This window comes from Selaginella moellendorffii, unplaced genomic scaffold (genome assembly GCF_000143415.4).
Source record: "Selaginella moellendorffii unplaced genomic scaffold, v1.0 SELMOscaffold_92, whole genome shotgun sequence".
Lineage (NCBI taxonomy): Eukaryota > Viridiplantae > Streptophyta > Lycopodiopsida > Selaginellales > Selaginellaceae > Selaginella > Selaginella moellendorffii.
In genome coordinates, this window is record NW_003314353.1 from 485,480 (window position 1) to 513,474 (window position 27,995).

The window sequence follows — 27,995 nt, forward strand, 5'->3', positions numbered from 1 at the left end:
CCATCATATCAAGGTTTTTGTGGTGCTTAGAATTTATATGGTCTTCATTCTTACTCCAGTATCAGGAAATAGGATGAGGCTATGTTTATAAAGTTCTCTCTCGTATCTTGGTGAGTTGGCTTTTTACTTTCAATTGCCACAGGCTTGCTTAAAGTTTCCAGCTTCCAGGTTACCATGAAAACGTAGTGAGCTTGGTTCGAGAATGAATTTCTGTATATCCACATGGAGCTGTAGAACATTCACGAAGAAAACACTGACCGAGGTGACGTCTCAAGTAAGTATATTCTTTTCTTAGTTTCTCATGACTGCATGGCAGCTCTTATAAATGCACGGCCTCGTTCACGACGTGAAGCCCGACAACATCTACATCGACGAAGGCGTCTACAAGATTGGCGACTTTGGCCTCTGGCGAGGATGGCGACTCGAGATATCTCCACTATCAAGCCATCCACCAGCTCTTCTTCCAAGCTTGATCAACTCTCTGATGCATCCACAAATCGAGCTCTTTGAGAGGAAAAAAACTTCTTGGTCGCAGTAACACTAAATTAAACTTTATTGGCATGCAACCTGGATAAAACACCATGAAGTATCCAGTCGATCATATCCTTGCAATGGATAACAAGTGGTATCTGAACAAGTCCCTCAAGAAAGAGATATCCTCAGTGGAGTTTCCACCATGGTACCCGTAAAGTGTCAACCAAAGCTGGAAATTAAGTGCCTCCAAGTTACGTGGATTGAAAGCGCCTACAAGAAGAAGCTTGAAGAGGCTCAGCAATTCATCCAGCTCCCACTCTCACCAAGCTCTGGCTTTCAATGAGCTCGTAGTGGCTGCCGATCTTCAGGACTTCCAGGCTCTTCGATTGGAAACTGAGGGAGATGTCCAGTAAGAAGTGACTAACTTCGAAGGTGGAGTATCGAGGAAAATTTCATAAGTGCTCAAAATGGTGTCCTGCCATGTCCCAGCAAGGTGAAGCTCTTGAGGCTCCTGCTCGACACCGTGAGGCGGGCCCTGGACAGAACCTCAAAATCCTTGACGTTGAGCCGACATTCGCATTGGCCTCTGGTCAGGCGCCGAGGAGCGATTCACTAACATGAAGGCTGCTGTAGAATCCCCCGATAATGTGGAGGCTCTCGAGCATGCCCATGCAGGACACCAAGTCCAGAAAAGTGCCCCAGCAGAATCCCCAATCTACTCATACTTGACTGAATGTGCACACGCAAACCAGATACCTAGAGACATTTATTTGACATTTATTTGCTTCAAACATTTTACTTCCCTATAGAAACACCATTTGGTCCTGAATTGTTTTTGGCTCAAGCATTTTAACTTGAGGCAGCCTGCAGTGGAGCAAGGCAAAGATGATCCTTGTCCCCACAGAGAAGAAATGGTACCTATGGTAGAGCTCCTGCCAGCGCTTGCACACGAGAGTGCAGCACGTTGGGGTCGGCCAAATGAAAGCACGAAATCTAGTCACAAAGAGGAGGGTTAGGCTGTATTCTAATTTCTTTGTACAATTTGCCTTTTTTTCTTATTTAAATATGTGGTCAAAGGGTTTTAAGAGGGTATTAGGTAGGATGAAGAATTAGAGAGTAGGCATTGCGGAAAGGAATTACATGGAAGACTTTTTTGTGAATGTTTTTAGCTATAGAGAGTTTAAAATATAAAATTGTCTATATTAAACTATATACCAATTAAAAAACTTACAGGACATAGAAGGGGTCTTACACATGCTGAAATGTTCAACGGCTATGAAGGTGATGCAGTTGCCAAGTTTTGCTTGGCAAACATGCTCGCTACCATAGCCAAGAGTATTGCGGAAGGAGGCAAGAGTGCAAGAGAAGCTTTGGAGGAAGTGTTTACAGACATGGACGCACACTTGCTAGCTGCTGGGACTGATCGTGGCCTAGCGAAGACCAAGATGGAGTTTGAGGAAGAGATTGATTGGAACGATGGCGAGGAGGAGGAGGAGGAGAAAGAGGTTGGATTGGGCAGCACAGCGGTGGTGGCGCTCGTCTAGGCGCAGCAGAGGTCTCTGGTGGTAGCAAGCGTGGGGGACTCTCGCGCAATCTTGTCTGAAAAGGGGAGGGCGGTGGAGCTGGCTCGAGCTCATGAGCCCAAGGACCCCAAGGAGAGGTCCCGGATAGAGGCAGCGGGCGGGAAGATCATGCCCAATGGATCGCTTAGCGATGTGTTAGAATGGTGCACGCTTGCAATGTCACAACCCATTGGCAAGCTCAAGTGCTGCTTTAGACAAGCAGATCGTGATTGCTGTTCCGGAGGTTGTGGAGATGAGCTCACAAGCGACGACGATTTTCTGGTGTTGAGCTCGGATGGAATCTGGATGGAGGTGATTGTTGACTTTGTGGCGAGCTAGGTGAGAAAGGAAGTTGAATTGGAAGAAATATGCAAGGTTTGATCCAAAAGGTGGATGCCAATGACAACATGTCCATTGTCATCCTCAACCTTGCAAGAAGTGCTTATTACTAAGACAACCATCTGCTAAGGTCATTTGATAGATTAATTGAAATTGGTGATTTTTTCAAACATTGTAACTTTTATGGTGATAAAAACCATAAATTTTGCATGTGACAATGCTCAAGAAGTTAATTCCAGCAAAAAAATAATATTGCTCTTGTAAGTTAGATTTTGTCCATAAGATCAAAAAGTATCCTTTGTTCTTTTGACCCTTCAGTGATTTCCGGAAGAACCCTAATAAACACCCATCACTGCTGGAGCTGCTGCTCGTATTGGGGCGGCTGCGTCGTCGGCGGAGCCGCTTGGGCGGCGCTGCCAGCCACGGCAGAATCCGCATAGTACTCCTGCCGCTTCACATTGACCCCAAATTCCCTCAGCGCCGCGGCCAGATCGTCGCTGGTGAGCACAATCCGCCCGCCGTGCTTGGGATCCTTGGCGCTACCGCCCGAGGAGGGGGCCGCGGCGGCCGATTTGCTGCGGACCTTGCTGTGCTGGAGCGCGTCCGATGCTACCTCGGACACGAATTTCTGCGTCGCCACAGCCACCAGGCGCGTGAGGCGCGAGTCGTGCGCCTGGAATCCCCCCGCGGCCAAGTAGTACTCCACCAGCTCCTCCGGAATCGCGGGAATGTAGTCGTCCAGCGTCGCCAGGAAATCCACTAGCATCGCATCGTCCGCCATGGAAAACACTAAACCCCCTCCGCTCGAGCAGAATAAAATGTTTGGGTAATATTCCCCGCCATCTTGAAGTATATTCTGTCAACTCTTGCTGCAAGTATATTCTGTTAGAGTTTTGAAAGAACAGGAGATTCTGCGACAAATGCTATGAAAGGGATATTCCGTTTGCTTTAACTCTTAAAAAATATGTAGCAGCTTCATCGAGCGAATGAAGCCCTTAGTTGTGGCGTTTTGCTGGAGTTTCCCACCATTTCCAGCTCCACCTCTCCGTTTTCTCGCATTGCGTATTTCCAAGCCCACGATCGTGAGCTCTCTGGCAATCGCTCTAGTGTACAAGAAAATCCTGTAGAAGGAACTTCTAGAGTTTAGAGCTCTCGTATCTCAAAACTTTGGAGAGTTTTTACCTGTTGGTCCTGATGGTCTTACTCGCATCTTGTGTCCGTCTGGTACTTCAAAGACGTGGGAGCCCTGCAGCATTACAAGGTTCGTTCGTTTCTCGCTAAGAAAAAGATGAGGCTTGCCTTTATAACAACGTCCGAGGCATCGAACTCCGAGCAGCCTTTGAGGATGATCTTAAGAGACTCGTGGCGGCTCACTTTGTTCTGCCAGTACACGTTGGTGGAGCACTTCCAGTCGATTCCTTGGTTGGAAACTTGGACATTGTGGAAGCGACACCTCCCCAACCTGAAAAGCTTGCCTCAGTGATTGTTTGACATGACCGAGGAAAGCTTTTACCCCTCGCCGTAGTGAAGTATGCCATCCTTTACGGTTCCCATGATATTTTCCGCCTCTACCACCAAGCTACCACTTACCTGCAAGTAACAAAAGTTAAGTTATTCTTTGAAGCGTAAATTTGACAATGCTTACATCGACATTGGTCCATGAAAGTTCTGAGATTTCTAACTGCACCTCTGATCCTTTTCGGATGGACCCGCCATAAATCTGCGAGACAAGTCTTTTTAGTTTAGCCTCTGAGAGAGACAACAAGAAAGCAAGCAGTGTTACCTTTTGACGAAAGATGTTCCACAATGGGCCGATAGCTGGATGTAGAAGAGCAATGAATGGAGGGCCTGTGTCAATGTAGCATTGATTTGATTCCATCTGCATGTTCACAAGCGTGTTGAGAAGAACAGAAAGTCCTGTTTGTCTCACCTCGTCTATCGCCACTCCACAAGACGTCAGAAGGTCAAACGCATTCCTCGTAATATCAAGAAATGACCCGTCTGGCGTCTGTCCAGGAAAGAAGCATGATAACACTGCTTTAAGAAATACGAGTGTACCTGGTGGAGTGTTTGATCGTCGAGTTTCCTGCGCCTCTTTGCCGAAGATGTTACCTTTCTTCGTTGATTGTAAATAATAAAGGTGTCGAGATTATCTGATTAAAAGCAATGTAAAATCTTCAAATTAGACGTCGGATTGTTTCTACCGTGATCAATGGACGTCAATTGATGCTGATAATGGTTTTGGAGTGAGTCCGCAATGTTTTGCATTGTGCACTCGATTCTTCCTGCACGAATACTGTTCAAGAGAACTCTTAATAAACGTAGAGAGAAACCTCAATTCAAACCTTTGATCTACACCGTAGCTGTCCGTAAACGTAACAGGCTTCTTCAAGTTCATTATCATCCCAGGCAAAGAAGCACAGTCATTGCGTGATGCCACCTCTTCAACTGACTCAAGGTCCACGAAAAGAACATTTGTGTTTGCAGGAAACCTGGCTTGCATGCTGTAAAGGAAAGTCAAGTTAAAACCGATGCTGAGCAAAATTATACACATTTCTTGCCTGCCAGTTGAAACTGGGACATCTGCAATACCAAGCCTACTAAACTCGGTGTATTCGATGCATGTTGTGCCATATCTCCAGCGGCCATCTTCCGTTTTGCTCTCCATCAGCACGTTGACACCTTCGGCGGCACCAACTTTGCGGTCACAAGACGCAAAACCAAATTTCTGTTGACAAGCTTGCTTAACCTCCATATCGAAAACGAAAACGTAAAAGTACCTTGTTTTGATGCAAACCAACACCTGCCAAAGCTAGAAGAGTAACATCAGTAGCTGCAACTGGATTGCTGCACGGAATATATGGTCAAAATCTAAAAGAAACGCAAGATAGATACCTTATTTGACGTACCACAGCAGCTTTCCGGTTTTTGTCATAAAACCATTTGAATACTTCTGAATCTTTAGCCAACTTCCAAATGACTCCATGGCCGCCTGGCTTTAGCATCGGATCCAACGGACCTCTCACGACCCATTGCACGTTTTCTGCAGCTATTGTGGGCACCAATGGCTGAAATTTGTGTAGTGTGAATCTCTAGCACTAGACAAAAAGCTTTCTCACCTGTTCAAAGAGCTGAAAATTATCTCTTCCTCTGCCAAACCATCTGTGGCTTTCGAGTAAGTCTTTTACTCTCTCGTTATTCCGTTTTGCTGCACTCGTCATGATTGCAACCGGAGTGATCACCTGTGAGCCATATAGCTTAAAGTGGAAGAATTCTCGAGCCTGTAGGAACAGGAAGTGAATTAGCTCCACATCAATTCAAGGTAGGCTAGAACCTGTAAGTCCCGTATGAGACCTTCCAACAAAGTCCGACCACAATATGGTAGCATTGCCACAGGAAGGCTTTCACCAGTCACGTCGTCAACAAGTCCCAAGCGGTCACCAGCTCCACCTAGGGGATAAATTTCTCCAATTTCTGCCAAGCGCTGCAGCATAATATCGTCAAACCAAAACCTTCAAAAAACAAAAACAAGCGCTTACTTTCACGCCCCAGCCAGCTGCCTGAGTTGCAAAAGCTGTGTCTTTTGAAAGATCTTTTCCTTCCGGGACGTGATAAAATGACTGTTGAGCACTGCGTGTCGCCGAAAATCCAATCTCCCCAGTTTCGGACGAGCGTATCAGCTCCATCCCGGCCAACTGGTACCTAGACAGCAAAGTCATAGTTAGCCAGGAGAATCTTACGAGTTTCACCGTGACTTACCCAACAATGCCGCCTATACAATCGTAAAACCGCTCCAGAGAATCCAACACTCTCACAAAACTCTTGAGCTTCAGCAAAACCTCGCGCTCATCCGGCTCTCCACGCCGGCGTTTTCTCTGCAACTCTGCCGTGACGTCCAAACTCAATGGCCACTGTATCAACTCGGAGGACTTCGCATCTTCAAAGGACTCTATAAGCTGTGTCATAAGCTGGAGCGTTCCCATCAATACACTCTTCTCCGATCCATTCACGAAGCTCATACCACCCAGGCCATTGCAACCATTGAGAATTTTCCTGTGATCGTCGGCGACACCACCACCCTCGTCTCCCAAACCAAGGATATGTCCCTGCCCGATCGCCACAAGGCACTTAAGCAAGTAGAGCTCATAGTCCCCAAGCTTTCTCATCGCCACAGCCACCACCTCATTGCAAAGAGAGCCCTGTTGGAACGAGAACACTGCCTGGACGCGAGGAAGGCTCCCGACGAGAAGACATCTCTCCCTCAAGCTCTTACACGCCTTTAGCCTCGCCTTTAAATCCGTTAGCCTCTCCAGCTCCTCCTCCAGCCTCCAATTCTTGCGCGACAGTGAAGAAGAACCCTTGCCGCCGTTACACACGGCGTTCTTCTCCGAGATCGGCGAGAGCGTCCGGCATTTGGACACCAGCTTCCTGTGCGAGCGGAAATTTCTTGATCGCGATCCATCCCTGTCCAGAATCACACTCTCCGGCCGCGGCCGCAGCAAGAGAGAGGTCTCCAGCGATCCACAGAGCTCCGTGACGACCGCATTGCCGTGGAACGACCGCTTGGCTGATGTGAGAGCTTCCATACGGCCGCTGGAGAAGAATCAAGGTTTCAGTACCTGGAATTCTCTACAGAATTGCAATCTCATCCTCGAATGACGACTAGCGATAGAGCCGAGACCTACACCTGGAGAGGGGACTAAACCCTATGTTACGCTAACCTTGTTCGTTAGGGGATTCGTATATACCAGACATCCTTCCTCGCATATACCTTATCCGGATTAAGATGCAAACCCTTTATAAAGAAGAATGAATGTTTAGTTCTAAATAAATATTTAGATGTAAGAATTCAATTATCAACCGAGTTGGCAAAAAAATAATTTATAACTATATATTATTATTTTGTGTATTTTAAAGATTTTTAAAGATTTTATGAGTGAGAATTTCTAAAAATTTTGGAGTTTAAAAATGCTTAAGACCTGCTTATATTTTAACCCTTTTTTATCAAATAATAATAATATATATATTTACAAACTGGTGAAGTATCATAGTCAATATAAATAAGTAATATATCTAGTTTTAAAAAATACTAATTTTAAAATATAAAAGTTATTATTAATATTTTTAATGAAAATTTAAATTAGAAATAACTTAATTTTTTATTATTTGAATAAATATTTTTTAAATTTATTACTTATTATGTATTTTGTATTTTAACATCTTTAATTTTATATATATATATATATATATATATATATATATATATATATATATATATATATATATATATATATTACCCTAGCTAGGTAATTGTAGTGCATGTGATTATAGCATGAGATTTGGATATACTGTCACTGTGGATCTTTGAAACCTTGGGGGATAAATGAGGATAAAATAACCATTAAAGACTCTTTCATCAAGCAATTCCCTTTTTCTTGTTAGCTTAAGGGGAGAGAAATAAGGTGCGGTATAATAATAACTAATATAATACTATAACATATAGATTGTTCATTTGGGATTAAATCTAGTCTATCCATCCTTGTATATAAGCAAAGATTTAAACCCCAATTAATATATCTATTTTTATATCCTAGTCACTCACATTGGTGGAAAGAGGTATTACAATTTGTCCCTAAAAGTAAAGTTTTTTGACACTGTTTTGCTCTAGTGGTTAGGATCATGTTTTTTGTTCTTATTTCTTTATTATCTTTTAGATCTAGATATATTAGCTTTTTGCAAGATTTAGAACTCTAACTATCATTGTGCTTAGATCTACTCTTTTATGCCACACCATTATCAATTAAAAAGTATGTAACTTGAAATGTTATTTTGTTAGATTGAACTTTTGGTATTATGGGGTGTGATCATACTAATACTACACCCATCCTTTTGTGAGACACAAAATCCCTAGGCCCCAAAGTGGAGCCGGAAGGGCGCCACATGGTAGTGGCCGAAGCGAGAGCCAAACGAGCGTAACACGTTTGGACCAAAAGCTCCGACTTGAGAAGTCAAGAGCGGGAGTGGAACTCCCAATGAAGTGCTCGAGGAATGAGCACGAAGCGAGCAAAAGGCAAGGCTCCAAAAAGGGACCCAAAAGGACCAACACATGACACGTGGGAGTGTCCGAGATGGACTCGAGTTGGAGTCCGAAGTGGAGTCCGAGATGGACCCGAGATGGAGTCCGAGATGGAGTCCAAAGTGGAGTCCGAGGTGGATCCGAGATGGAGTCCAAAGTGGAGTCCGAAGTGGAGTCCGAGATGGACCCGAGTTGGAGTCCGAAGTGGAGTCCGAGATGGACCCGAGTTGGAGTCCGAAGTGGAGTCCGAGATGGACCCGAGATGGAGTCCGAGATGGAGTCCGAAGTGGAGTCCGAGGTGGACCCGAGATGGACCCGAGTTGGAGTCCGAAGTGGAGTCCGAGATGGACCCGAGATGGAGTCCGAGATGGAGTCCGAAGTGGAGTCCGAGTTGGACCCGAGATGGACCCGAGTTGGAGTCCGAAGTGGAGTCCGAGATGGACCCGAGATGGACCCGAGATGGAGTCCGAGATGGAGTTTGAGATGGAGTCCAAGATCGAGACCGAGACCGGGACCGAGACCGAGACCGAGACCGAGACCGAGATCGGAACCGAGACCGAGACCGAGGCCGAGGCCGAGACCGAGCCCGAGCCCGAGTCCGAGTCCGAATCCGAGTCCGAGTCCGAGTCCGAGTCCGAGTCCGAGTCCGAGTCCGAGTCCGGAGCCTGAGAGGGTGAAAGCCCAAAGCGTTCGTCTCCCAGACCCTGGGGGGTTTGGTGAGCTCCAAAAGTATAGTAGGGGGGAGGACTGCAGTGGAGCCAGTTTGGCCAGGAAAGGCCAGTTTGGCCCAGGAAGGCTGGACCCAGTGTTGGGTGAGGAGCTGCCCACTGGGAAGTCCAAGACTAGAGTGAACACAGACCGACAAGTGGGGTAGCTTGGTGAAGTGTTCAAGAGCCGGCTCTAGTTCCCCCGGGAGATCGACTGGCTGATGCTCCCAGTCCAAGTGTGGGTGGCACTACCTACTTGGATACCTGTTGTGGCTCAACGGAACCTCGCTCTAAGCCCATGGCTAGAGCACCTAAAGGCGAAAGGCGAGGAGAGTACCCAGGTGGCTTGCGTAAGGCCACGGTGTTCCGAAATGTTGTCCCAAAGGCCCAGACTGTGGAGAGGAAGAGGCGCAGTCCTCTGGGGTAGTGACCAAGGACACAGTCGTGTGGTGAGGAAGTCCCAGAGGACCGTGGGACTTAGTGGTCGGGCCTGTGGGTCTCGATCCAGTGGCAGTGTTGGCAAACACGGCCAGGGGCAGAAAGGGACTTAGTGGGGACTGACAGAGGGATATTGGGGAAGGCTATTCCCCTTGTCGGTGGGCATCCTAAGGATGCTAAGGAGTGGATCTGAGATGACCACTCACGGATGGTTTGCTTAGTCTTGGAGAGCCAAGACTGTGATGCAAGTGGTAGTGGACTACCAGTGTGGCAAAGGTGATTGGGCATGGCCTTAGCGTAACGGGCTGCTATGTCGGTGGTACCTTTGAGTGTCGGTCATGGGATCGGACACGTGGAGCACTTGGACCAAGTGCAAATGTTGAGTGGCATGGATGCCATTCTCGGGGCTAGCAAGTCCCAAGTCCTGGATTGGACTTATGGAGGTTGTGAACGAGACTCCTCCAAGTGGTCGGAGGTGTGGTTAAGTGACTAAAGTAGAATGGAAAAATTAATCGCTTACAATTTGGTATCGGAGCTGTTCCTTAGTCCGACTTTTATTGGTGCTCAAGTATATCATCACTAGTGTTGGCATCGGAAGGTCCGAGGAGTGGGCCTATCCTTGAGGAGTAGCAAGTCGGGAAGACATGGCTCTCCATTACAGTTCATGTGTGAACTTGTAGACGAGGTGGTGGATAGAAAAGGGCCAATAATGGAACGACTTTGGGATCTTGGGAACAGTGCAAGGTTTTCCTCATTGAGTTGAGGATGTGATCCGGATGAGCATTTGTCTCAGCAAATTGGCTAAGGTTGTTGTGGTAAACAACTAAAGCTGGGATCACGGGAAAGATAGAGACTCCAAAACAATAAAGGAGTCACAAGATTATCCTCATATAGTTGAGGTTGGTGCTCATGAATGTGAGACCAGAGGTAATGACCGTGGGAGGTTAAATACGGAAGAGGACTCAAGTCCTTGAAATGGTAGCCGGGGCTACCTTTAATAAATGCTGGAACAACCCAAGGAGTTGGGGGGTGTACTTAGAGATGAGTGGTATTCTCATCGCATGGACAAGTAGTCCTAAGGGGCAAAAGTTGCCCCCAGAGAACAAAATCAAGTGTCGGAGTAACACTTGTGAAAATAGTCCTTTTGAGTAGGACAGGAATGCAGGAAGTGTATTCCAGTGAGCTAGTGCCTCACAAGTGGGACCTTCCGGGTCTGTGGATGAACCAAGTCCAAAACTGTTGGATGACTCAAGTAGAGTCAAGGAAAGGTCCTAAAAGGACTGATTGAAGCATTTGGACTGAGGTGTGTTGTACCCCATGAAGGATGGGGGGGGGGATCATAGGATCCAAGGATGGGAACTGAGGGTATCTCATCGATGGCAAAATGTGCCATGCTAAAGTTATGGGAAAGGTGTTCCCAGAAGAAAACAACTTTGACACAAAGTTGTGTGTGACCTCTATGGTGCAGTGCTAACGGATGGTTGGCATGAGAAAGAGCGGGGTTGGTCTTGGCAAAGACTTAAACACGAAGGGGAAGTGTCATAGAGGTAGGCTCGTGGAGCCGATGGTGTGGAGACACCAAATGTGCCAAGGTGTAATACCTTGAGGCTATGTTGGTGGGTTCATGAGAACCCCTTGCCAAAGGAATCCCAATGGAAATGGGAATGGCATAGCCTAAGCCGTAGAGCATGCAATTGGAGTGTGGTGACCCAGATAATGATGGAGGTATGAAAGCACCAAGCAATGAGTTGTAGGACTTGACAACTATGAGGCAACTAAGCAAGAGGTGCAAAATAACTGGCTAAACGGGTAGAGGGTAGCTACCCAAGACTTCTAGCATAGGGAAGTCAGATATACCCTTACGGGGGATAAGTTGCTTATGTTGCGATATAGTAAGTCAATGTCATAAAAGGAAATACTCATTGTCAAGAAAGCCATCATTGGGACACCCGAACACTCTAGAACACCAGAAGGTGGTGTTTAATGTCGCGAGGGCAATGGATAAAGCCCAAGGGATTAAGTCCTTAGCGAATGATGGATAGAAGGTGCTATCCAAATGTCCAAGGTTGCGGAGACAGGAGAGGACTGTCTACCCAAGTTGGACAAAGCCAAAAATGGAATTTTGGCAAGGCTAGTGATGGGCATGTAAAGGCCCATAAGCAACAATGTAATCCCACTGTGTGGGATTATAAGATGAGCATACCCGGATTGAGGAACCACTCCCTGGGCTATTGGGTAGGTTCATCCCTAAGAATACTTGCTAAGGCATGATAGAAAGTGCAAAGCTATCCTCCTGGTCTGGAGGAGAATGACCAAAGGAAAGGTGTGAAGCCAAAAAGCAAGAAGTAAGGGGATAGAACCGAACCGTAGGAATCAAAGGGCATAACCAAGGTTGGTTATGCCAGCTGGGAGTGGAGAATCAAGTGGGGGCTCGAGGGTGTTGCCGCTAGCAACCGTGATGCCATGGAGAGTCTAAAATATGGAATTGTCCATGTTAGACTATGTGGCATTTGGAAGGCTTGCAAAAAGGGAGGCCTTAGCAAGCTGAGGGACAGAGTTCCTTCAAGGTTCCCAAAGACGATTCTAGGTAGTTTAGTACCTAGAAAGGCCAAGTGTAAATGGTTCATGGAACGCGCGAAATCAGAGTGGCGCAGCAGAAGCGTGGTCTTGAAGCTTGCCATGAGGCAAGGCTATCAAGGTTAGGGAAGTAGTTCCCGAGTGTTCAAAGAGAGGGCTTTGAACGAAAGTCGATGGTCAAGGACTTTCACGCTTATGCAGGAACCATGTTACAGTGGTCGGAGGACTTGCCAAGCGAGATTGGCACGTCGGGGGAACAAATACCCTAGTTGAAGGTGATAACTTCAAAAAGGGGGGGGCCATGGGGCCGAGCATGGAGGAGTCCATGCATGATCACAGACATGTCAAGTGAGAGGACTTGGCAGTGTGGAGGAACTAGGTTCCTAAACTGTAATCTGTAGCGCGCTTTAAAAATAAGTTGGTGCACCGGCGTGGGGAGTCACGCCAGGCATCTTGTGTGATGCCGTCCGTAGATGCATATACGGAGGTTGGGTTCGAGTCCCGACCCTCTAGTGCTTGGGTTCGAGTCCCAAATCACTAGGGCGTGGTGATGGTTTGGAATATGAGGACACTCATATTTCGGTGGTCATGGACTCTCAGTGGGGAGACTGGTTTGGGCACACCGCCAAGCGAGGGATGCCTCGGAGTCGTGATGCATGGTTAGATTGCTTAGTGTGAAAGCTCGGCATATCTAACTTGAACGCTTTGGTGCAAGTGGCACCAAGGACGTGGTGAGTGAGATGGGGACACCTAATCTCAGTTGCTATGGACCCTTGGCCGTAAGGGCTGGCTTGGGTGCACCGCCAAGTGTGGGGGATGCCCCCGGGGTCATGGTCAACAACTTAAAAAGTCTAGGAGACTTAACACCTATTGGCAAACCTGTTAAGGTGCCAAGGTTAGATCACTAGGTGATCTTATGGCCAGAACAAGGATGAGGTCCTTGTGAGGTTAAGGAACAAGGTTCCTAGTTCAAAGCATTGATTTGAACTATTGATAATGGTGTGGCTTGGTCAAGGTGACCAAGTGGGAAGGACACCTAAGGAAATGAACTACGACAATACAATGGCATTGTGAGTTCAAAGTAGTCTCTAGGAGAGACCCATGGGAGGGTCACAAAGTTGGGCCGTGGAAGGGGCCCATAGCAGGAAATGCTAAAGAGACCTACTAGGGGTGAGCACCCTTTGGACTTGGCAAAGTGGAGCTTTGCCATGAAACCAAAAGAATACCTCAAGGAGGGAGGTAGTGATCCGGTGTTGCTTGATGCAACAATCAATGGATAGGAGCAAAAGATGAGTGGCCAAGATAGGGCCGTGGAATCCCTTGGAAGGAATCCAAGAGGCAAAGTTAGGCGAGGAACACTAATGTGTTGGACGCTAACAAATTGCGGGAAAGGAAGTGTGTTTCCAAGGAGGGATTCCGAAATGCTCCGATTTGGCGAAAGGGGAAGCTCCAAGGGAGGGAGCGGTAAGGTAGCCAAATGATAGGGCCATGAACAGCCCTAGCATAAAGTATGATAACTGGAACTTTGGCACGAAATAGAAGAGAGGATGATGGTGTCCTCAAGTAGAGAACTTCCTAGGATGGGAAGTGGAGTTGCACAAAAGGTGCAAGGCAAGGTGTCGGAGACACCTAGGAAATTGACTCCAAGAAGTCAAAATTCAAAGTTCCAAAGTGCAAAGGTTATATCGATGGAAATTGAGACTACTCGAGAAAGAGTAGTGGGATTGACTTAGAGAAGGGTCTCTAAGAGGTTTAGCGGGAACTAAACCAATAAAAGGAGAGAACCACTACATGTGGTCCAATTAGTCTCTAAGTTGGAAAGACTACCCTCCTTAGAGGATGGGCAAGGCATGGTGAGCCTTTGGTGTCAAACCATTGAAGAATATGCAAAAGGCATGGTGAGCCTTCAATGTCAAACCCTTGACAAATATTGGCTAGGTGCCAAGGATGGAAATGGTAACACGTGCGGGTGTTACTTTATAAAATGGTTTACCGTTCGATGAGGACATCGAACTTCGTCTATGGGTGGTGGAGTTGTGAGACACAAAATCCCTAGGCCCCAAAGTGGAGCCGGAAGGGCGCCACATGGTAGTGGCCGAAGCGAGAGCCAAACGAGCGTAACACGTTTGGACCAAAAGCTCCGACTTGAGAAGTCAAGAGCGGGAGTGGAACTCCCAATGAAGTGCTCGAGGAATGAGCACGAAGCGAGCAAAAGGCAAGGCTCCAAAAAGGGACCCAAAAGGACCAACACATGACACGTGGGAGTGTCCGAGATGGACTCGAGTTGGAGTCCGAAGTGGAGTCCGAGATGGACCCGAGATGGAGTCCGAGATGGAGTCCAAAGTGGAGTCCGAGGTGGATCCGAGATGGACCCGAGTTGGAGTCCGAAGTGGAGTCCGAGATGGACCCGAGTTGGAGTCCGAAGTGGAGTCCGAGATGGACCCGAGATGGAGTCCGAGATGGAGTCCGAAGTGGAGTCCGAGGTGGACCCGAGATGGACCCGAGTTGGAGTCCGAAGTGGAGTCCGAGATAGACCCGAGATGGAGTCCGAGATGGAGTCCGAAGTGGAGTCCGAGTTGGACCCGAGATGGACCCGAGTTGGAGTCCGAAGTGGAGTCCGAGATGGACCCGAGATGGACCCGAGATGGAGTCCGAGATGGAGTCCGAGATGGAGTCCGAGATCGAGACCGAGACCGGGACCGAGACCGAGACCGAGACCGAGACCGAGATCGGAACCGAGACCGAGACCGAGGCCGAGGCCGAGACCGAGCCCGAGCCCGAGTCCGAATCCGAATCCGAGTCCGAGTCCGAGTCCGAGTCCGAGTCCGAGTCCGGAGCCTGAGAGGGTGAAAGCCCAAAGCGTTCGTCTCCCAGACCCTGGGGGGTTTGGTGAGCTCCAAAAGTATAGTAGGGGGGAGGACTGCAGTGGAGCCAGTTTGGCCAGGAAAGGCCAGTTTGGCCCAGGAAGGCCGGACCCAGTGTTGGGTGAGGAGCTGCCCACTGGGAAGTCCAAGACTAGAGTGAACACAGACCGACAAGTGGGGTAGCTTGGTGAAGTGTTCAAGAGCCGGCTCTAGTTCCCCCGGGAGATCGACTGGCCGATGCTCCCAGTCCAAGTGTGGGTGGCACTACCTACTTGGATACCTGTTGTGGCTCAACGGAACCTCGCTCTAAGCCCATGGCTAGAGCACCTAAAGGCGAAAGGCGAGGAGAGTACCCAGGTGGCTTGCGTAAGGCCACGGTGTTCCGAAATGTTGTCCCAAAGGCCCAGACTGTGGAGAGGAAGAGGCGTAGTCCTCTGGGGTAGTGACCAAGGACACAGTCGTGTGGTGAGGAAGTCCCAGAGGACCGTGGGACTTAGTGGTCGGGCCTGTGGGTCTCGATCCAGTGGCAGTGTTGGCAAACACGGCCAGGGGCAGAAAGGGACTTAGTGGGGACTGACAGAGGGATATTGGGGAAGGCTATTCCCCTTGTCGGTGGGCATCCTAAGGATGCTAAGGAGTGGATCTGAGATGACCACTCACGGATGGTTTGCCTAGTCTTGGAGAGCCAAGACTGTGATGCAAGTGGTAGTGGACTACCAGTGTGGCAAAGGTGATTGGGCATGGCTTTAGCGTAACGGGCTGCTATGTCGGTGGTACCTTTGAGTGTCGGTCATGGGATCGGACACGTGGAGCACTTGGACCAAGTGCAAATGTTGAGTGGCATGGATGCCATTCTCGGGGCTAGCAAGTCCCAAGTCCTGGATTGGACTTATGGAGGTTGTGAACGAGACTCCTCCAAGTGGTCGGAGGTGTGGTTAAGTGACTAAAGTAGAATGGAAAAATTAGTCGCTTACACCTTTATGTGTTGCTATTTCCAATTTTTATGGGATGTGATTACACAATTTGTCTTGTTTTTAATGTTTTGCCATCTTTTATTGATATGGAGTGTAACCATGACATCGATTGGCGAACTATGGATGATACAGTCTAATTCTTGGAGAATGTTCAAGGATTAAATTTATGGGAAGACAATGTTTACGAGCTTGATTGGATTTTAGATTGTTTTGATAAGTTTGATTATTATATAGATAGGTTTAGAGATGAAGTGGAGATTTTGCGGGGTAGATATTCAATTCTTCAATTTTTCATCTGATCCTTTTTTTTACCTTTTTCTCTTTCTCAACCTTTTCTTATTTATCAGTTTGAGCCACCTTTTCATATTCCTAGTGTTCCTTCCTTATTTGTAATATTTCCTTTTTCTAACACATCAATTATTTTTATTGTTATAATTCTTATTCTCAGTCTAGTGTTGAGTTGAGTGTTTTCTATCCTCTTCATATTAAATTGAATGTTAAGTATATGCATGAAGTTGAGAATCTTGTTTTTGTTTCATTAATAAAGTCTTTGATCAATTCTAGTGTTAAATATTCCCATGTTCCAAGAGTTAAGTCACTCTGGCTAGAGTTTCAAGTTGAGTGCATGTCCCTAATTGAGAGTGCCACTGAAAGCCTTTAATTTATTATTTTTGCTGAGGAGTTTATGTATTCCCTTAAGAGTATAGACATTATTATTAATTTTTTTGTCTCAAGTGTTGAGTAGTGCATTAAAGAGGTTGAGCAGTGTGAATCTTTTATTTATATTGTGGTGGCGGAAATATTTTATGATAGGAAGTCTCTTATTTTCCAAGCTTTGAGCACATATCTTTCTTTTAATTTCCTTTCTTTTTGTCTTTAACATTTTAATTTTCTTTTTCTTTAGAAGGAAGGGGTAGAGGGGATGGATGGGAGTACGACCCTAATGATGGAGTGAGGACAATCTATAGTGCACGTGGTTTTCACCCTTTATCCTATGGTAATTTATTATAGGATAACCATGAAACAAAACCTAAGCCTTTCATATGCCACATGTTAGATGCCATGTGCCATATGCTACACGTCCAAGGATAGTGAAGTGAACCCAAGTTTCAGAGACTTAGGCCATTGAATGAAAGAATGGAGCTAAACTCTTAAGTATGGAGTAAAGGAGCAGAGGTACTAAAGCACAAAACGACTTCTAAGTGTACAACCCAAAGAGCAAAGGGATACAAACACTTCAAGACTTAATAAAATCCAACACTACGGACTAAACGCAATTAAATACTATTAACAGAGATAGAATTAATATATTAACATGGAAAAACCATGCAAGTCAAATGATATGATTCTCTGCAACACTATCCAATAAAGCAAGCCTATCACTGATAAATCTTCATCAAGCGAAGCAAGTGTCAAAAGTCTTCGACAAAGTCTACAAGTAATCACTAATCAAAAACTTATTTTAGGGTTTAAATTCTAAACCCTAAATCCTAAACCCTAAAATGGCAACCAACAACCACCTTTAACAAAATTCAAACACAAAACTCATGTCATCGAATTATATATTTGTCCAACAAAAACGGGTACAAAATATAAAAACATAGACAAGCACAAACTAAATGACTACTCAAATCCAATCATATAACAATAAGCTCACAAACATATATAGCCAATATCTCATAGTCTTCACTTTAGTTGCGACTAAGTGTTGATCATGCATAGCTAGCCTCTTTGAAACTAGACTCATATTGGTATATAACCTTTTAATAGACAAAGTTATAGTACAGGTACTAACATCTCAACCTAAAAAAACTAAGTTAGACATCATCATCTTCAACCAAGGTATAAGGCTATTAAAACTAAATCAAGATCAATGAAAGCTCACCATTCTCATAGAGTTTAACGAAATGTAAAGTGTAACCTGCCATCAAATATAATACCATAAAAGAAAGGCATAATGGTCATCTTTCCAAAAAAAAGTAATAGCCATTTTTTTACATCACCTTTTTAAAAAAGCGCAATAAGCATTTAACTCCATATTTTATCCAACTCAATTGCCTTAGCCATAAAAAGTTAACATTCCTTTTAAGTCATATCATACAAACTATTTAGTAATGTTTAAGCTAACCAAAGTCAACTCCAACCCTTTCATTAGTTTGTACTAACTTACGAAAAAAAATGGTTTTTGAAAAAAATGATTAACAAATTAGCTATTGGAAAAGTCTAAGAAATTTTTTTTTCATCAATCTAGAAATATAAATTCTCAAAATTCAACCAACTTCCTACTACCAACAACTTCATATAGGTTTACCTCAACATAGATTCTCATGACCCAACAATATGTTTAAGCATCAAATATCTTGCCCATATTTCTGATATCTAACATTGACATCCGTAAATGCAAATGAATACCAAAAACTTGATTACAAAGACCACATCTTTAGACATCCACATTGCAATAATGGTTTTCTTTAATCACCTTCAAAATCCAATATGAAACAAAAATATTAATAATAAAAATGATATGGAAAATTAAGCTCTAAGGAAAGTTCTTCGTTATCTCCACTAACACAAATGTTAACAAGTTAATACTTTAGTTACACACTTTCTCCATCCAATAATTTATTCCAAGTGCTAAGGGATTTACTAACAAGCTATAGCAAATACATGCCATAACCTTTTCCAACACTATAATGAACAAACTCCAAAGGAACCAAGGTACCAATTCAAATTTAGCATAATAGATTATCATCGAGAACCAAGTCAAAGTTACTTTAATGTTACTATTTGCAAGTAGACTAGCTTCATTTTCAACCATTTTAGGGTTGATCATTGTTTAACCAAATAACTTCATATACATATTACTCACGATCACATAGATATGATATATCACAATGACTTGATTATTAATCGAGCAATACATAGCTCACTAATAAAGATTTACAACACTGAACATCACCAACTTTATTCATAATATAGACAAGCTCATACCACACTCTTTCCGACCAAACTCAAAATTAATTTTACACCAACCTACTCAAAGAGTAATAATAAAGTTCCTTGAAAACAAAATTGAGCATTATAACTGAAGACTTCAATAGCAAACTTAAACAAAATGGTTTAGCACTTCACCACTATCCATCCCACGACTCACCACTTGTAAGACCACCATAATTAACATGCATCAAAATTGACACTAATTGCATAATGTAAACATAAGCAATTCATACCTCATTACTAAATCATCTCTCAAAGAAAAAAAATAATTTATGTGTTTGATTCTTCCTCCTTAATGACTCTTTTTTGGACTTTACTTTGACCAAACCTCAAGTTTACATTTGCACTATCTTCAGTCTAATCCAAGAAAAGTTTATAAAAGAGCATGACAATGACTACTTGAACCAATAAATTAATCCTTACAGTTGATTGATCCACTTATAATCATGCCTAGGAAGGATCCACTAGTGTTATACTAAAAAGCTATAGATTAGATTATTTGCCACTCTTCACAAACCCCTCAATATTCACTAAATGATAACTTATTGTATCTACCAAACACCCTTGCTATCATGCACCTTGTGTTAGTTTTGTTCAGTCATAATTGTTATTTATAAAATGTGTCTAGATTTGCTAATTTGGCATATTTATAAAATATAGAAATTATCCTGAACACAATGGTGTTTGTCCCATGCCCAAATTTGCAATCTAACACCATTCTATATTTAGTAAATCTTCCCTGGGTTCCCAACACGAGCAAGTGCAAGTTAACAACATAAGTTTCTCATCACTATGATAAGTATGTCTAACTAAATGACAATTTAGGATTTCCTTCCTTAGTGCCTTTCTTGTCTAAGTGCACATGTGATAACCAGTTTCTCAATTAATTTAGACAGAGATTGGTAAAGAGTTTAGCAATACCAACCTCTTGTTGTCGTGGCAGTAAAGAAAAAATATTTGAAAGGACTAACCAATAGATAATTTTTGATACCTACAGTCATTTGCGATACGAGTAAATATGATAATGGAGCGAAGATGAATGACATAGTTTATGGAGTGAGGATGAGCATAACAAGTTTGAATGGAACATTTAACCTCAATATAGTGAAGTTAAATGGATGTGATAGTGGAATGAGGACGAGCATAACAAGTTTGAATAGAGCTAGTGCTTCAAAAAAAAAATTCTTTTGAGAAAGGGATAAAAAGGATATGAATGATAAATAGAGTAAGTCTAATTTTCTATATGCAATGCTAGATAAAGATGAAGAAGCAAGTTTTATTTATAGTTGTGAGTTTGAGTTAATAGTGATTTTGGAGAATTATCGGCAGGCAAACTTAAAACACGGGATATATCACTTGTTACAAGGGCATTTAATAGACTATAGTGGTTATCAAAGAATTTTACTTTAGTTCAAAGTTATGATTTTAAAGTTAATTTAAGCATTTAGCAGTTGCATATACTAATTCATCAAGATTTTGTAATTAATTGATATTTATATTATAACTTTGGATTTTATTTTAGTCAAGATTGTCAACAGTTTTCTTGGTGATTTTATGAGAGTTTTAAATTCTTGTGATAATCTATAATCACCTAGTAAAAGCACTTGATTTATTATCATTATCTTTTTATCTTTCGAAGAGGAGGATAGTGTAAAATTTGTAAATATATATATATATTACTTTGGTTAGATAATACATTAATTATAGTCTATTTTGGATTAAATCTAGTTCATCCATTCTTATATATAAGCAAGGGTCTAAACCCCAATTGATATATCTTTTCCTATATCCCGAGCACTCATAAGTGGAAATATACCATTATATTGTTATATATCTTCTTATGAATTTATTAATTTGATGCAAATAATATAATCACCCTTAAAAAATAAATTTTATTACTTTTATAATATTTATATTTTAGAACTTGAAGAGTGGAAGAAATTTAAGAAATTTAAGACATTTTTAAAATTAACAATTCATTTAATTATGGATGAATGTTTGCATTTTAAATAAAAAATAACATAATATATTCTATCGTGATATTTTTGACTGACTTCTTGAAGATAGGAATATATTATTCCTGAAAGACCTTCAGTCTTTTACTCTTTTGTAAGTTCCTTAATTCAATAAATACATTTGATATATATTCAATAAATATATATAAATAAATGCTATTACTTATAAATTGATGAACCACATCATAGTTATTAAATTTATTTTCTCTTAATAAATTTAACTAAATAGTTGTATGAAAAAATTATGCCTAAATTGAGATTTTTACATGGTTTCAATGACTGAAATTCTAAATGTTGGCTTGTTGTAAATAAAAAACAGTGAAAATACTCTATGCATCTCATGGTGTTTTAAATTCTGGGAGATACATCAGGTTTCTGTGAAACCTAAACCCTCACCAACTGAGTTGAGAGATAATATCCAACTTGGTCCATTTCTTTCCTAGTCTTCTCCTGAACTTTACAAAGAACTACCTTTATGAGAGCCTTCCCATGCGGTTGTTTCCTTGCGGTGGATCCCTTCCCACACAGCCAATGTGGATCTTCATCCCAGCAAAGAGCAAAGTGATCCAAGGTAAGAAAACCCGTCACTAGTAACTAGAGTATCTTTAACCCGAACGTCCCTGATATCTAAGAGAATGGATGAAGGCGAATGGAAGAAATGGATCCAAAAGAGCTTGGATACACAAGGAGATCTTGGTTAATAGAGACACGCAACAAACATAAACACTCACAGACCATTTGCATTTCTGCTTTGAGCGCTTTAAACAAAATGGTAAGATTCTTTTACTTGTTACCTTGTGACGCTCATTGTCTTTCTGGGAAGAACTGGAAGTAAAGCACCGCTGTTTGAATCCTGCCATAGATCAAATCACGTCACACATAGATCTATTAACAAACACCACTTGCCTGTACAATAGACATGGCACAGAGTTTTCCCGATAGCACGGCGCCTTCCATCGACGCCAGGTATTTTTGCTTCGTGAAATCGCCCGCGAGGTAAAATCCTCTTAGGGGAGATCTCTGGAGTGGCCGGCAGGGCTCACAATCGGGGACAGTCTTATACACGGACCTGGAAGTGGAATCAGACAAGAGAAATTTTAAGAGAGAAACGCTTGCCTGGGAGTTTTCACAATGTGGTACTTCAGAACTTTAGCCTTGCTTCCATCCGCGGCGATCTCGTCGGGAAAGAGCTTTGCCAGTTCTAGCATGGTCGCATCAAGGATATCTTCCTCACTTCGAGCTATCCATTTGTCCGCTGGAGCAAAAACGAGTTCCAGCATCGACTTGTTTGGGTCCGCATACTCCTGAAAAAACATCAGCATTTATACTTTGGGAAGTCTGTCCTAACTCATTCGTTAAACCTTGCATGTCGTCGACATGTCGGCGTAGACGCTCAATAAAGGGCTCCTGAAAGAAGGTAAGCACAAGTTCGGAACTATGATTTAGAAGAAAATTATACCTGCTGAATAAAAGATGGTCGTAAGTGTTTTTTAGCTTCCTGTCAAACCTGCAAATACCAATAGTTACTGCACGTATCAGACCGATATCAAACGCATTACCAGATGTGAACGTTTATAACCGGCACGCCTACAAGCTTGGAAAGTTTTTTAAAATACGGCATTTCTTTCCAGCTTTCTGGCAATAGCAACTTCAAAATATCAACTGCACCAAGAAAAACATTAGGACAGATTCAGAGTGTAATTGGAAACGTACCAGGCATGGCTGAAACATAAACATCACCCTCTACTATACTACCATCTGTGAGCGCAAAATGCTTGACTCTCCCATCGTCGTTCACGACTATATTTTGGAGTCGGGAGTTTAAACGTACTTCGCCTCCTAGCTTACTAAAATGGTCGACTATTGGCGTGCACAACCTTTCGGGTGGATTTCCATCCAGGAAGGCCATTTTCGAGCCATGTGATTCCTACACAAGGAGCGCAGAGAAATGAGCAAGACAAACAAGTGACACTTACTTGAAGAAAGCGATTGAGAGCAATCAAAACACATTGCATGGACAATTCGTCCGGGTTGATGAAGTTCAAGGCCTTAGACATTGCAATGAAAACTTCGTCGTTAACTCTCTCCGGAACACCCTGTAATAAGAAATCGAAAAAGATGAGAGGAAAGATTAAGTAAGATAGAAACATACCTGCTTTATCATCCACTCTTTTACCGTCAGGTTGTCTTGAGCCTCAACATACTTCTGCCCTCCGACAATGGCAGGAAGCAATCCAATTGCAAAGCGGATCTTCTCTGGCCAGGTTAGCATCTCATTGTTTTTCAGAATAGCCAGCACTCCTGCATAACTAAGCTTTAGAAACAAAAAGTCCAAGGTAAATGAAAAAATCTTTAGCCTTACCATTAAATGGAGCAGGCAACTCAGGAAAATCGAATCGACTAAATTCCCCGGGCTTATCGGGCCTTGCAAAGATCATGCTGTGCTCCTTCCACTGCAGCCTATCATTGATGCCAAGTTCTCCAAACAAGTTTTGCACGTTGGGATATGCTCCGACTGGAAACGTAAGCAGGGATTAGAAACTTAAAATCGGAAGTATCAGAAACTCACAGAAAATATGAAGGCCGGTCTCATACCAATCGCCATCTTTGTCCTTCCAAGCTGCCACCTATATCGCTAGCTTCAGTCGTTAAGTTACAGCCAAAAAAGAGTTTCAAAACTACACCCGACCTTTCCACCCAAGACGTCTCTGGCTTCTAAAACAATAGGAATGTGCCCGGCATCAGCCACATACTTGGCGGTAGACAAACCAGCTAAACCTGCGAAGCAAACAAAAAAAATTAAAAAAATTACACAAGAACAAAGAAACAAAATGGAAGATCCTTCTACAGAACCACGAAAGTAATATTTACCTGCGCCGGCGATCACAATCTTAAGAGGCTCGCTCGGTCGAGGAGCATTTCTGAGCGATGCCGAGAGAGCAGCAGCCTCGAGAAAATTCACAGTAGAATCAATTTCGGGTCTAGGATAATCTTTACACACCACCTAGAACCGAAGAAACATCAAAATTGCCAAACTGTGGAAATTTTTCTCCACGTACCCTGAGTGGAGAAAATTGCTTGCGATTGCCTCTGTGTAGCCGAGCGCACGGAATCGCGACCAAATTCTCCCAATGATCGCCTCCTCTCCATCCCACAGCCGATTGAGGCTGCAGCAGCGCTCCAGGCGAGCTCATCGCGCAAGGGAGGCACTGCATTCTCGCCCCCTGGACTATAAACCCTAGAATTCCCGCGAGCTCGCGGCTCGGCTATGGCGGGGAGCAAACTTGTGCCGGAAAATCCTGGAGCATCGCAGCCGTCCAGCGAGGATCCACTCAGCGCGCGATTCCCTCCACTAAACGTCATAGCCAAACAGTGAGATTTAAACCCTTTTTAGTCAAACGAACGATCATGATAGAGCCAATCGAACGGTCAGTTTTAAATAAAAATGACGGTTATGATCAAAGATAGTCGTCACAAAAATTAGGGTTCTTATTTTGAGGGTTTCTCTGCTCGCTGGCAATGCTGCTGGGATTCTAATCGATCCAGGCGATCCGATGGAAGAGAAGCCGTCCGGCAGCGGCAGCGGCAGCGATGGCGGGATTGAGGAGCCGCTGCTCAAGGACAGTGAGGCGAAAGGAACTCACGAGGATCACGAGGATGAGACGGGTAAGGCGCCGATCGAAGAGCAGGGTTTCAGGGGCTACAACTATGGCGCCAGGCCATACAGGGACATCGCATTCGCGATCGTGTTCATCCTCGCGGCTCTAGCTACGCTTGGATTCGGCATTTTCGCAATCGTCCACCACAATTCCGATTTCCAGTGGTCGGAGCCGGCTCACTATCTTCGCAACCAGAGCCGATGCACGGTCGCCCATTCCAATCCCTCCGCGAAGCTGGATTTCCTTCTAAGTCACCCGGGCAGGATCTCGTCGTGGAGAACGCTTGCTAGCGTTGTTCTTCCGGAGAGAGTGTCCAGCAGCCACGGCTTTGCGGTGGCACTCATCTCCTCCCTCGCCGTCACTCTCGTGCTGAGCGTTCCAATCGTTCTAGCTCTCGTCTGGCTGCTCCGCCACTACACCAAAGAGATTGTTTACGTGAGCCTCCCTCTCTTCATCCTCTTCCCCGTGGCTCTCAACATCCTTTGGTTCGTGGCTTGCGCCAAAGACAGCGAGTGCCAAGACAGCGTCAGTCTCCCCGTTCGCATCTTGTTCTTCGTCTTCATCTTCGCCTTCTGTGCGATCATAGTCTGGATCATCTTCGCCAACTTTGCTCGCGTTGAGCTCACCGTGAGGGTCATCACCACGGCGTCCGAGGCTCTTTACAGGAATCTCTCGCTGTTGCTAGTGGTTCCCAGTTTGTCGCTGGTACTGCTCGTCTTCTACGTCCCCGCCGCGTTCTTCCTGGTTTTCTCTTACATGAATGGGAAGTATGTCCCCAATGCTGATTTGAGAGATCGACCTGAGCTTCCCTGCGGTAGAGGGACGAGTCGAGAGTGCTGCGAGTGGAATGTCGAGAGTTGGGTTCCCGCTTACATGACTTTGGCTGCTTTGTTCGTTGTCTGGGCGACTTGTGTAGTTGCACAAGTTAAAGTTTACACCATTAGTGGTACCATTAGTCAGTGGTACTTTGCGGAGGTTGATACGCACACGATTGGAGCTATGAGAAGATCGCTTGGGTAAGCTACGCTCTCTTTTCTTTTTTGTTGGAAGGAAAAGTTGATGGAACTTCTTTCTTTGTGCTTTCAGGCAAGCATTTAGTTCCTCGTTTGGGACTATATGCTTCTCGGGCTTGCTCTTCGCGTTTGTGCGTCTCATTCGCAATGCGGTGGACACTGCCAAGGACAGCCAGGAAGGTGAGGGTCTGGCTATGTCTTTCCTGCGCTGTTGCTACGAGTGGCTACTCCAAGCCATTGAATTTGTCACCAAGTTCACGGTCGACTTCGCTGCGATCACTGGAGAAGGCTTTTGTTCGTCCGCTGCGAGAACGTACGAGCTTTTGAAACGCAATCTTCTGTCGACGGTGTTTGTGGAGGTGATTTCCACCAGGCTCCTCGGTGGCGTGATGGTTGTAGTCTCGATCATCTACGCGGTTGCAGTAAGTCTATCGACGTTTTCCTCTGTTCGTAATTGTCTGAGTGTTTTATCCACAGGTTTGGGGTATTCTACTTGGTACTACCAGTCTCGACAGCGGTATCTACATTGTCACTGTGCTATCCGGCGCTTTGCTACTGCTGATACTCTCCATTTATATCGCGATCATGAACATCATCGTCGACACTGTTTACATCTGCTATGCAATGGACAAAGACCGAGGCGTGGTCTCCAAGCCAGAAGCTCATGACGTCTACGTTCTTCTTCCGGTATCGCAAGACGAGAGAGCCTCCTTGGCTGTTCAACAGGGCAAAGACGACTCCCCCGTCTGAGCTAAATTGGACATGTACGTATTGTGTACTATCTTGGTTTGTTCTCGCTAAAGGTTTTCAGGATTTCGCTATTGCTTTGGAGGAACGAACAAAAAGAAAAAAAAAAGGTAAGTGTCGGTAACTAGTCCTCCTCGTTGTCTAGTCGTGCTATGTACTGATCATAAAACTTTGCTGCGTTTTCCAGGTCTCCCAGCTCCGTGTAGCAGTCCGCAATCGCTCCCAGAGCCTCAGTGTATCCACTGTGCTCGCCGGAGAGATGGGCGATGGTGAGCACCATGCTATGGTGCTTTATGGCCTCTCGAAACTTCCCTTGTCTCTGGCAAGAAGCTCCTGCAAGGTACACACGAAGTTTCTCTCAGTGATTTGCTGCAAGGCCGCAGGAAGAAAAATCAAAAGAGGTGGCGGAAGGGAAGTTTACCGAGGCCTCGAGCAGCTTTCTTCTGCTCGACGCGATCGTTGAGTTCCTTGGCGAGAGCCATCGCCTTTTGGAACTCGTCAAAGGCGGCCTGTGGATTCTTCTCGCGGAGGAACCTCTTGCCGCCTCTCAAGCGATTCGTGAGCTCCTGCTTGGCGGGATCGAGCGCGGTGGCCTGTGGAAGATCTTGCGAGCGGCCCAGAGTAGCGGGGGCGTACGTGAGACTCGGCGCATACGTCTCCACCTGGTACTGTCTCCTCATCTTTGCAAAGATTTGCCGCAGCTGGCCATTGATCTTCTCCACTTCGAGCTTGCGCTGCCTGGCCAGAGTCCCTGCAAGGAAAGTGGAAATCAAGCTGGTTTTCTTCTCGAGAGCTAAAGAGTTTTTTTTTTTTCTTTCTCTTTGGATACCTCCCACTGCGGCACCAACGAGAGCCACTGCCTGAAGCACGCAGGCTATGGCGATGACAGTGTAGGCGTTGTTATCACCAAAGCTCAAGCACAGGGAAGAGGGATCATCGGCAGCAGCCAGCGCGAGGCCGGGGTTTAAATTCGCGAGGGCGAATGCCGCGAATGTGAGTGGAATTCCAATTCGCAGCTCCTGCTTGGAGAGAGATTGCTTCTTTTCTTTCGTTACCTTGCATTTTGTGGTGGCAATCCCCTCTTTGGCTCCTTTGTCCCAGCGAGGGATTGGAGAGATTGGACACAGTGCCAGGGAAGAAGCCACACTCATGACGGATAAACCCTAAATCTCTGAAGAATGTTAAAAAGGGGTAAAGTTTTTCTTTTTTTTTTAACTTTTAGTAAGACCAAAAACTAAAACTTGAAGATATTTTATTTAGTAAGATAAATCTTGAAGAACCTTTATCAGGGATCAAACAATGATTCTTCAAATATCTCACATAAGAAATGGTACAGTTTGATAAATGTGAGCTTTTAAAGTATATTTCTTGAATAAATCTTCCCCAAACTGATCGAAGACATTTGTGGGGTCTTCTTTAGAGAAATCCCAACCTGGAGCACTGTCTATCCATTCAGTATGCCAAATCAAGCTCTCCAAGTCGAGGCACACCATCCTTCTGTACCATTTATCATCAAGTATCCAACCTACAGGCAGTGCTATTCCCTTCCAAAT

The 27,995-nt window shown here is 44.5% G+C and overlaps 5 protein-coding genes across 5 annotated transcripts; 1 reads left to right on the forward strand and 4 right to left on the reverse strand.

The window, feature by feature from the left end:
* Nucleotides 1-2,604: 2,604 nt before the first annotated feature.
* LOC9661879 (transcription initiation factor TFIID subunit 10) lies at nucleotides 2,605-3,232 on the reverse strand. Its single transcript, XM_002988941.2, has one exon. The coding sequence runs from the start codon at nucleotides 3,154-3,156 to the stop codon at nucleotides 2,725-2,727; it is 432 nt and encodes a 143-aa protein (XP_002988987.2). The 5' UTR covers nucleotides 3,157-3,232; the 3' UTR covers nucleotides 2,605-2,724.
* A 67-nt stretch (nucleotides 3,233-3,299) lies between these two features.
* Nucleotides 3,300-7,076, reverse strand: LOC9662294 (UTP--glucose-1-phosphate uridylyltransferase 3, chloroplastic). Its single transcript, XM_024662744.1, has 17 exons — nucleotides 6,135-7,076; nucleotides 5,915-6,077; nucleotides 5,710-5,859; nucleotides 5,495-5,656; nucleotides 5,271-5,443; nucleotides 5,156-5,222; nucleotides 4,937-5,103; nucleotides 4,721-4,879; nucleotides 4,580-4,671; nucleotides 4,434-4,528; nucleotides 4,306-4,383; nucleotides 4,159-4,254; nucleotides 4,021-4,095; nucleotides 3,889-3,965; nucleotides 3,675-3,837; nucleotides 3,558-3,621; nucleotides 3,300-3,496 (listed from the first exon to the last, which is right to left on the reverse strand). Exons 1-17 carry the CDS (start codon nucleotides 6,959-6,961, stop codon nucleotides 3,351-3,353), a joined length of 2,754 nt encoding a protein of 917 aa, XP_024518512.1. The 5' UTR covers nucleotides 6,962-7,076; the 3' UTR covers nucleotides 3,300-3,350.
* A 14,662-nt stretch (nucleotides 7,077-21,738) lies between these two features.
* Nucleotides 21,739-24,365, reverse strand: LOC9662295 (15-cis-phytoene desaturase, chloroplastic/chromoplastic). The gene is made up of 14 exons (XM_002988943.2): nucleotides 24,083-24,365; nucleotides 23,895-24,027; nucleotides 23,713-23,801; nucleotides 23,593-23,650; nucleotides 23,386-23,538; nucleotides 23,176-23,324; nucleotides 23,000-23,119; nucleotides 22,737-22,950; nucleotides 22,583-22,685; nucleotides 22,483-22,530; nucleotides 22,385-22,430; nucleotides 22,140-22,327; nucleotides 21,930-22,092; nucleotides 21,739-21,876 (listed from the first exon to the last, which is right to left on the reverse strand). Exons 1-14 carry the CDS (start codon nucleotides 24,236-24,238, stop codon nucleotides 21,814-21,816), a joined length of 1,683 nt encoding a protein of 560 aa, XP_002988989.1. The 5' UTR covers nucleotides 24,239-24,365; the 3' UTR covers nucleotides 21,739-21,813.
* A 152-nt stretch (nucleotides 24,366-24,517) lies between these two features.
* LOC9662296 (CTL-like protein DDB_G0288717) lies at nucleotides 24,518-26,516 on the forward strand. The gene is made up of 3 exons (XM_002988881.2): nucleotides 24,518-25,698; nucleotides 25,769-26,117; nucleotides 26,173-26,516. Exons 1-3 carry the CDS (start codon nucleotides 24,578-24,580, stop codon nucleotides 26,443-26,445), a joined length of 1,743 nt encoding a protein of 580 aa, XP_002988927.2. The 5' UTR covers nucleotides 24,518-24,577; the 3' UTR covers nucleotides 26,446-26,516.
* On the reverse strand, nucleotides 26,483-27,651 carry LOC9661880 (protein FLUORESCENT IN BLUE LIGHT, chloroplastic). Its single transcript, XM_002988944.2, has 3 exons — nucleotides 27,272-27,651; nucleotides 26,864-27,193; nucleotides 26,483-26,775 (listed from the first exon to the last, which is right to left on the reverse strand). Exons 1-3 carry the CDS (start codon nucleotides 27,591-27,593, stop codon nucleotides 26,567-26,569), a joined length of 861 nt encoding a protein of 286 aa, XP_002988990.2. The 5' UTR covers nucleotides 27,594-27,651; the 3' UTR covers nucleotides 26,483-26,566.
* Between the last annotated feature and the right edge of the window lie 344 nt (nucleotides 27,652-27,995).

Excerpts from the sequence above, each read along its gene's own strand:
- LOC9661879 (XM_002988941.2), bottom strand. The coding sequence starts at position 3,156 with ATGGCGGACGATGCGATGCTAGTGGATTTCCTGGCGACGCTGGACGAC.
- LOC9662294 (XM_024662744.1), bottom strand. The coding sequence starts at position 6,961 with ATGGAAGCTCTCACATCAGCCAAGCGGTCGTTCCACGGCAATGCGGTC. Across the intron at positions 4,672-4,720 it reads AGCTACGGTGTAGATCAAAG|TATTCGTGCAGGAAGAATCG; the intron begins GTTTGAATTGAG and ends TCTCTTGAACAG. Across the intron at positions 4,255-4,305 it reads GTGGAGTGGCGATAGACGAG|ATGGAATCAAATCAATGCTA; the intron begins GTGAGACAAACA and ends GTGAACATGCAG.
- LOC9662295 (XM_002988943.2), bottom strand. The coding sequence starts at position 24,238 with ATGCAGTGCCTCCCTTGCGCGATGAGCTCGCCTGGAGCGCTGCTGCAG. Across the intron at positions 23,539-23,592 it reads GACCGGCCTTCATATTTTCT|TCGGAGCATATCCCAACGTG; the intron begins GTGAGTTTCTGA and ends TTACGTTTCCAG. Across the intron at positions 21,877-21,929 it reads GTGCCATGTCTATTGTACAG|GATTCAAACAGCGGTGCTTT; the intron begins GCAAGTGGTGTT and ends GATCTATGGCAG.
- LOC9662296 (XM_002988881.2), top strand. The coding sequence starts at position 24,578 with ATGGAAGAGAAGCCGTCCGGCAGCGGCAGCGGCAGCGATGGCGGGATT. Across the intron at positions 25,699-25,768 it reads GCTATGAGAAGATCGCTTGG|GCAAGCATTTAGTTCCTCGT; the intron begins GTAAGCTACGCT and ends TTGTGCTTTCAG. Across the intron at positions 26,118-26,172 it reads CGATCATCTACGCGGTTGCA|GTTTGGGGTATTCTACTTGG; the intron begins GTAAGTCTATCG and ends TTTTATCCACAG.
- LOC9661880 (XM_002988944.2), bottom strand. The coding sequence starts at position 27,593 with ATGAGTGTGGCTTCTTCCCTGGCACTGTGTCCAATCTCTCCAATCCCT. Across the intron at positions 27,194-27,271 it reads CGTTGGTGCCGCAGTGGGAG|GGACTCTGGCCAGGCAGCGC; the intron begins GTATCCAAAGAG and ends CTTTCCTTGCAG. Across the intron at positions 26,776-26,863 it reads GAAAGCTGCTCGAGGCCTCG|GAGCTTCTTGCCAGAGACAA; the intron begins GTAAACTTCCCT and ends TGTACCTTGCAG.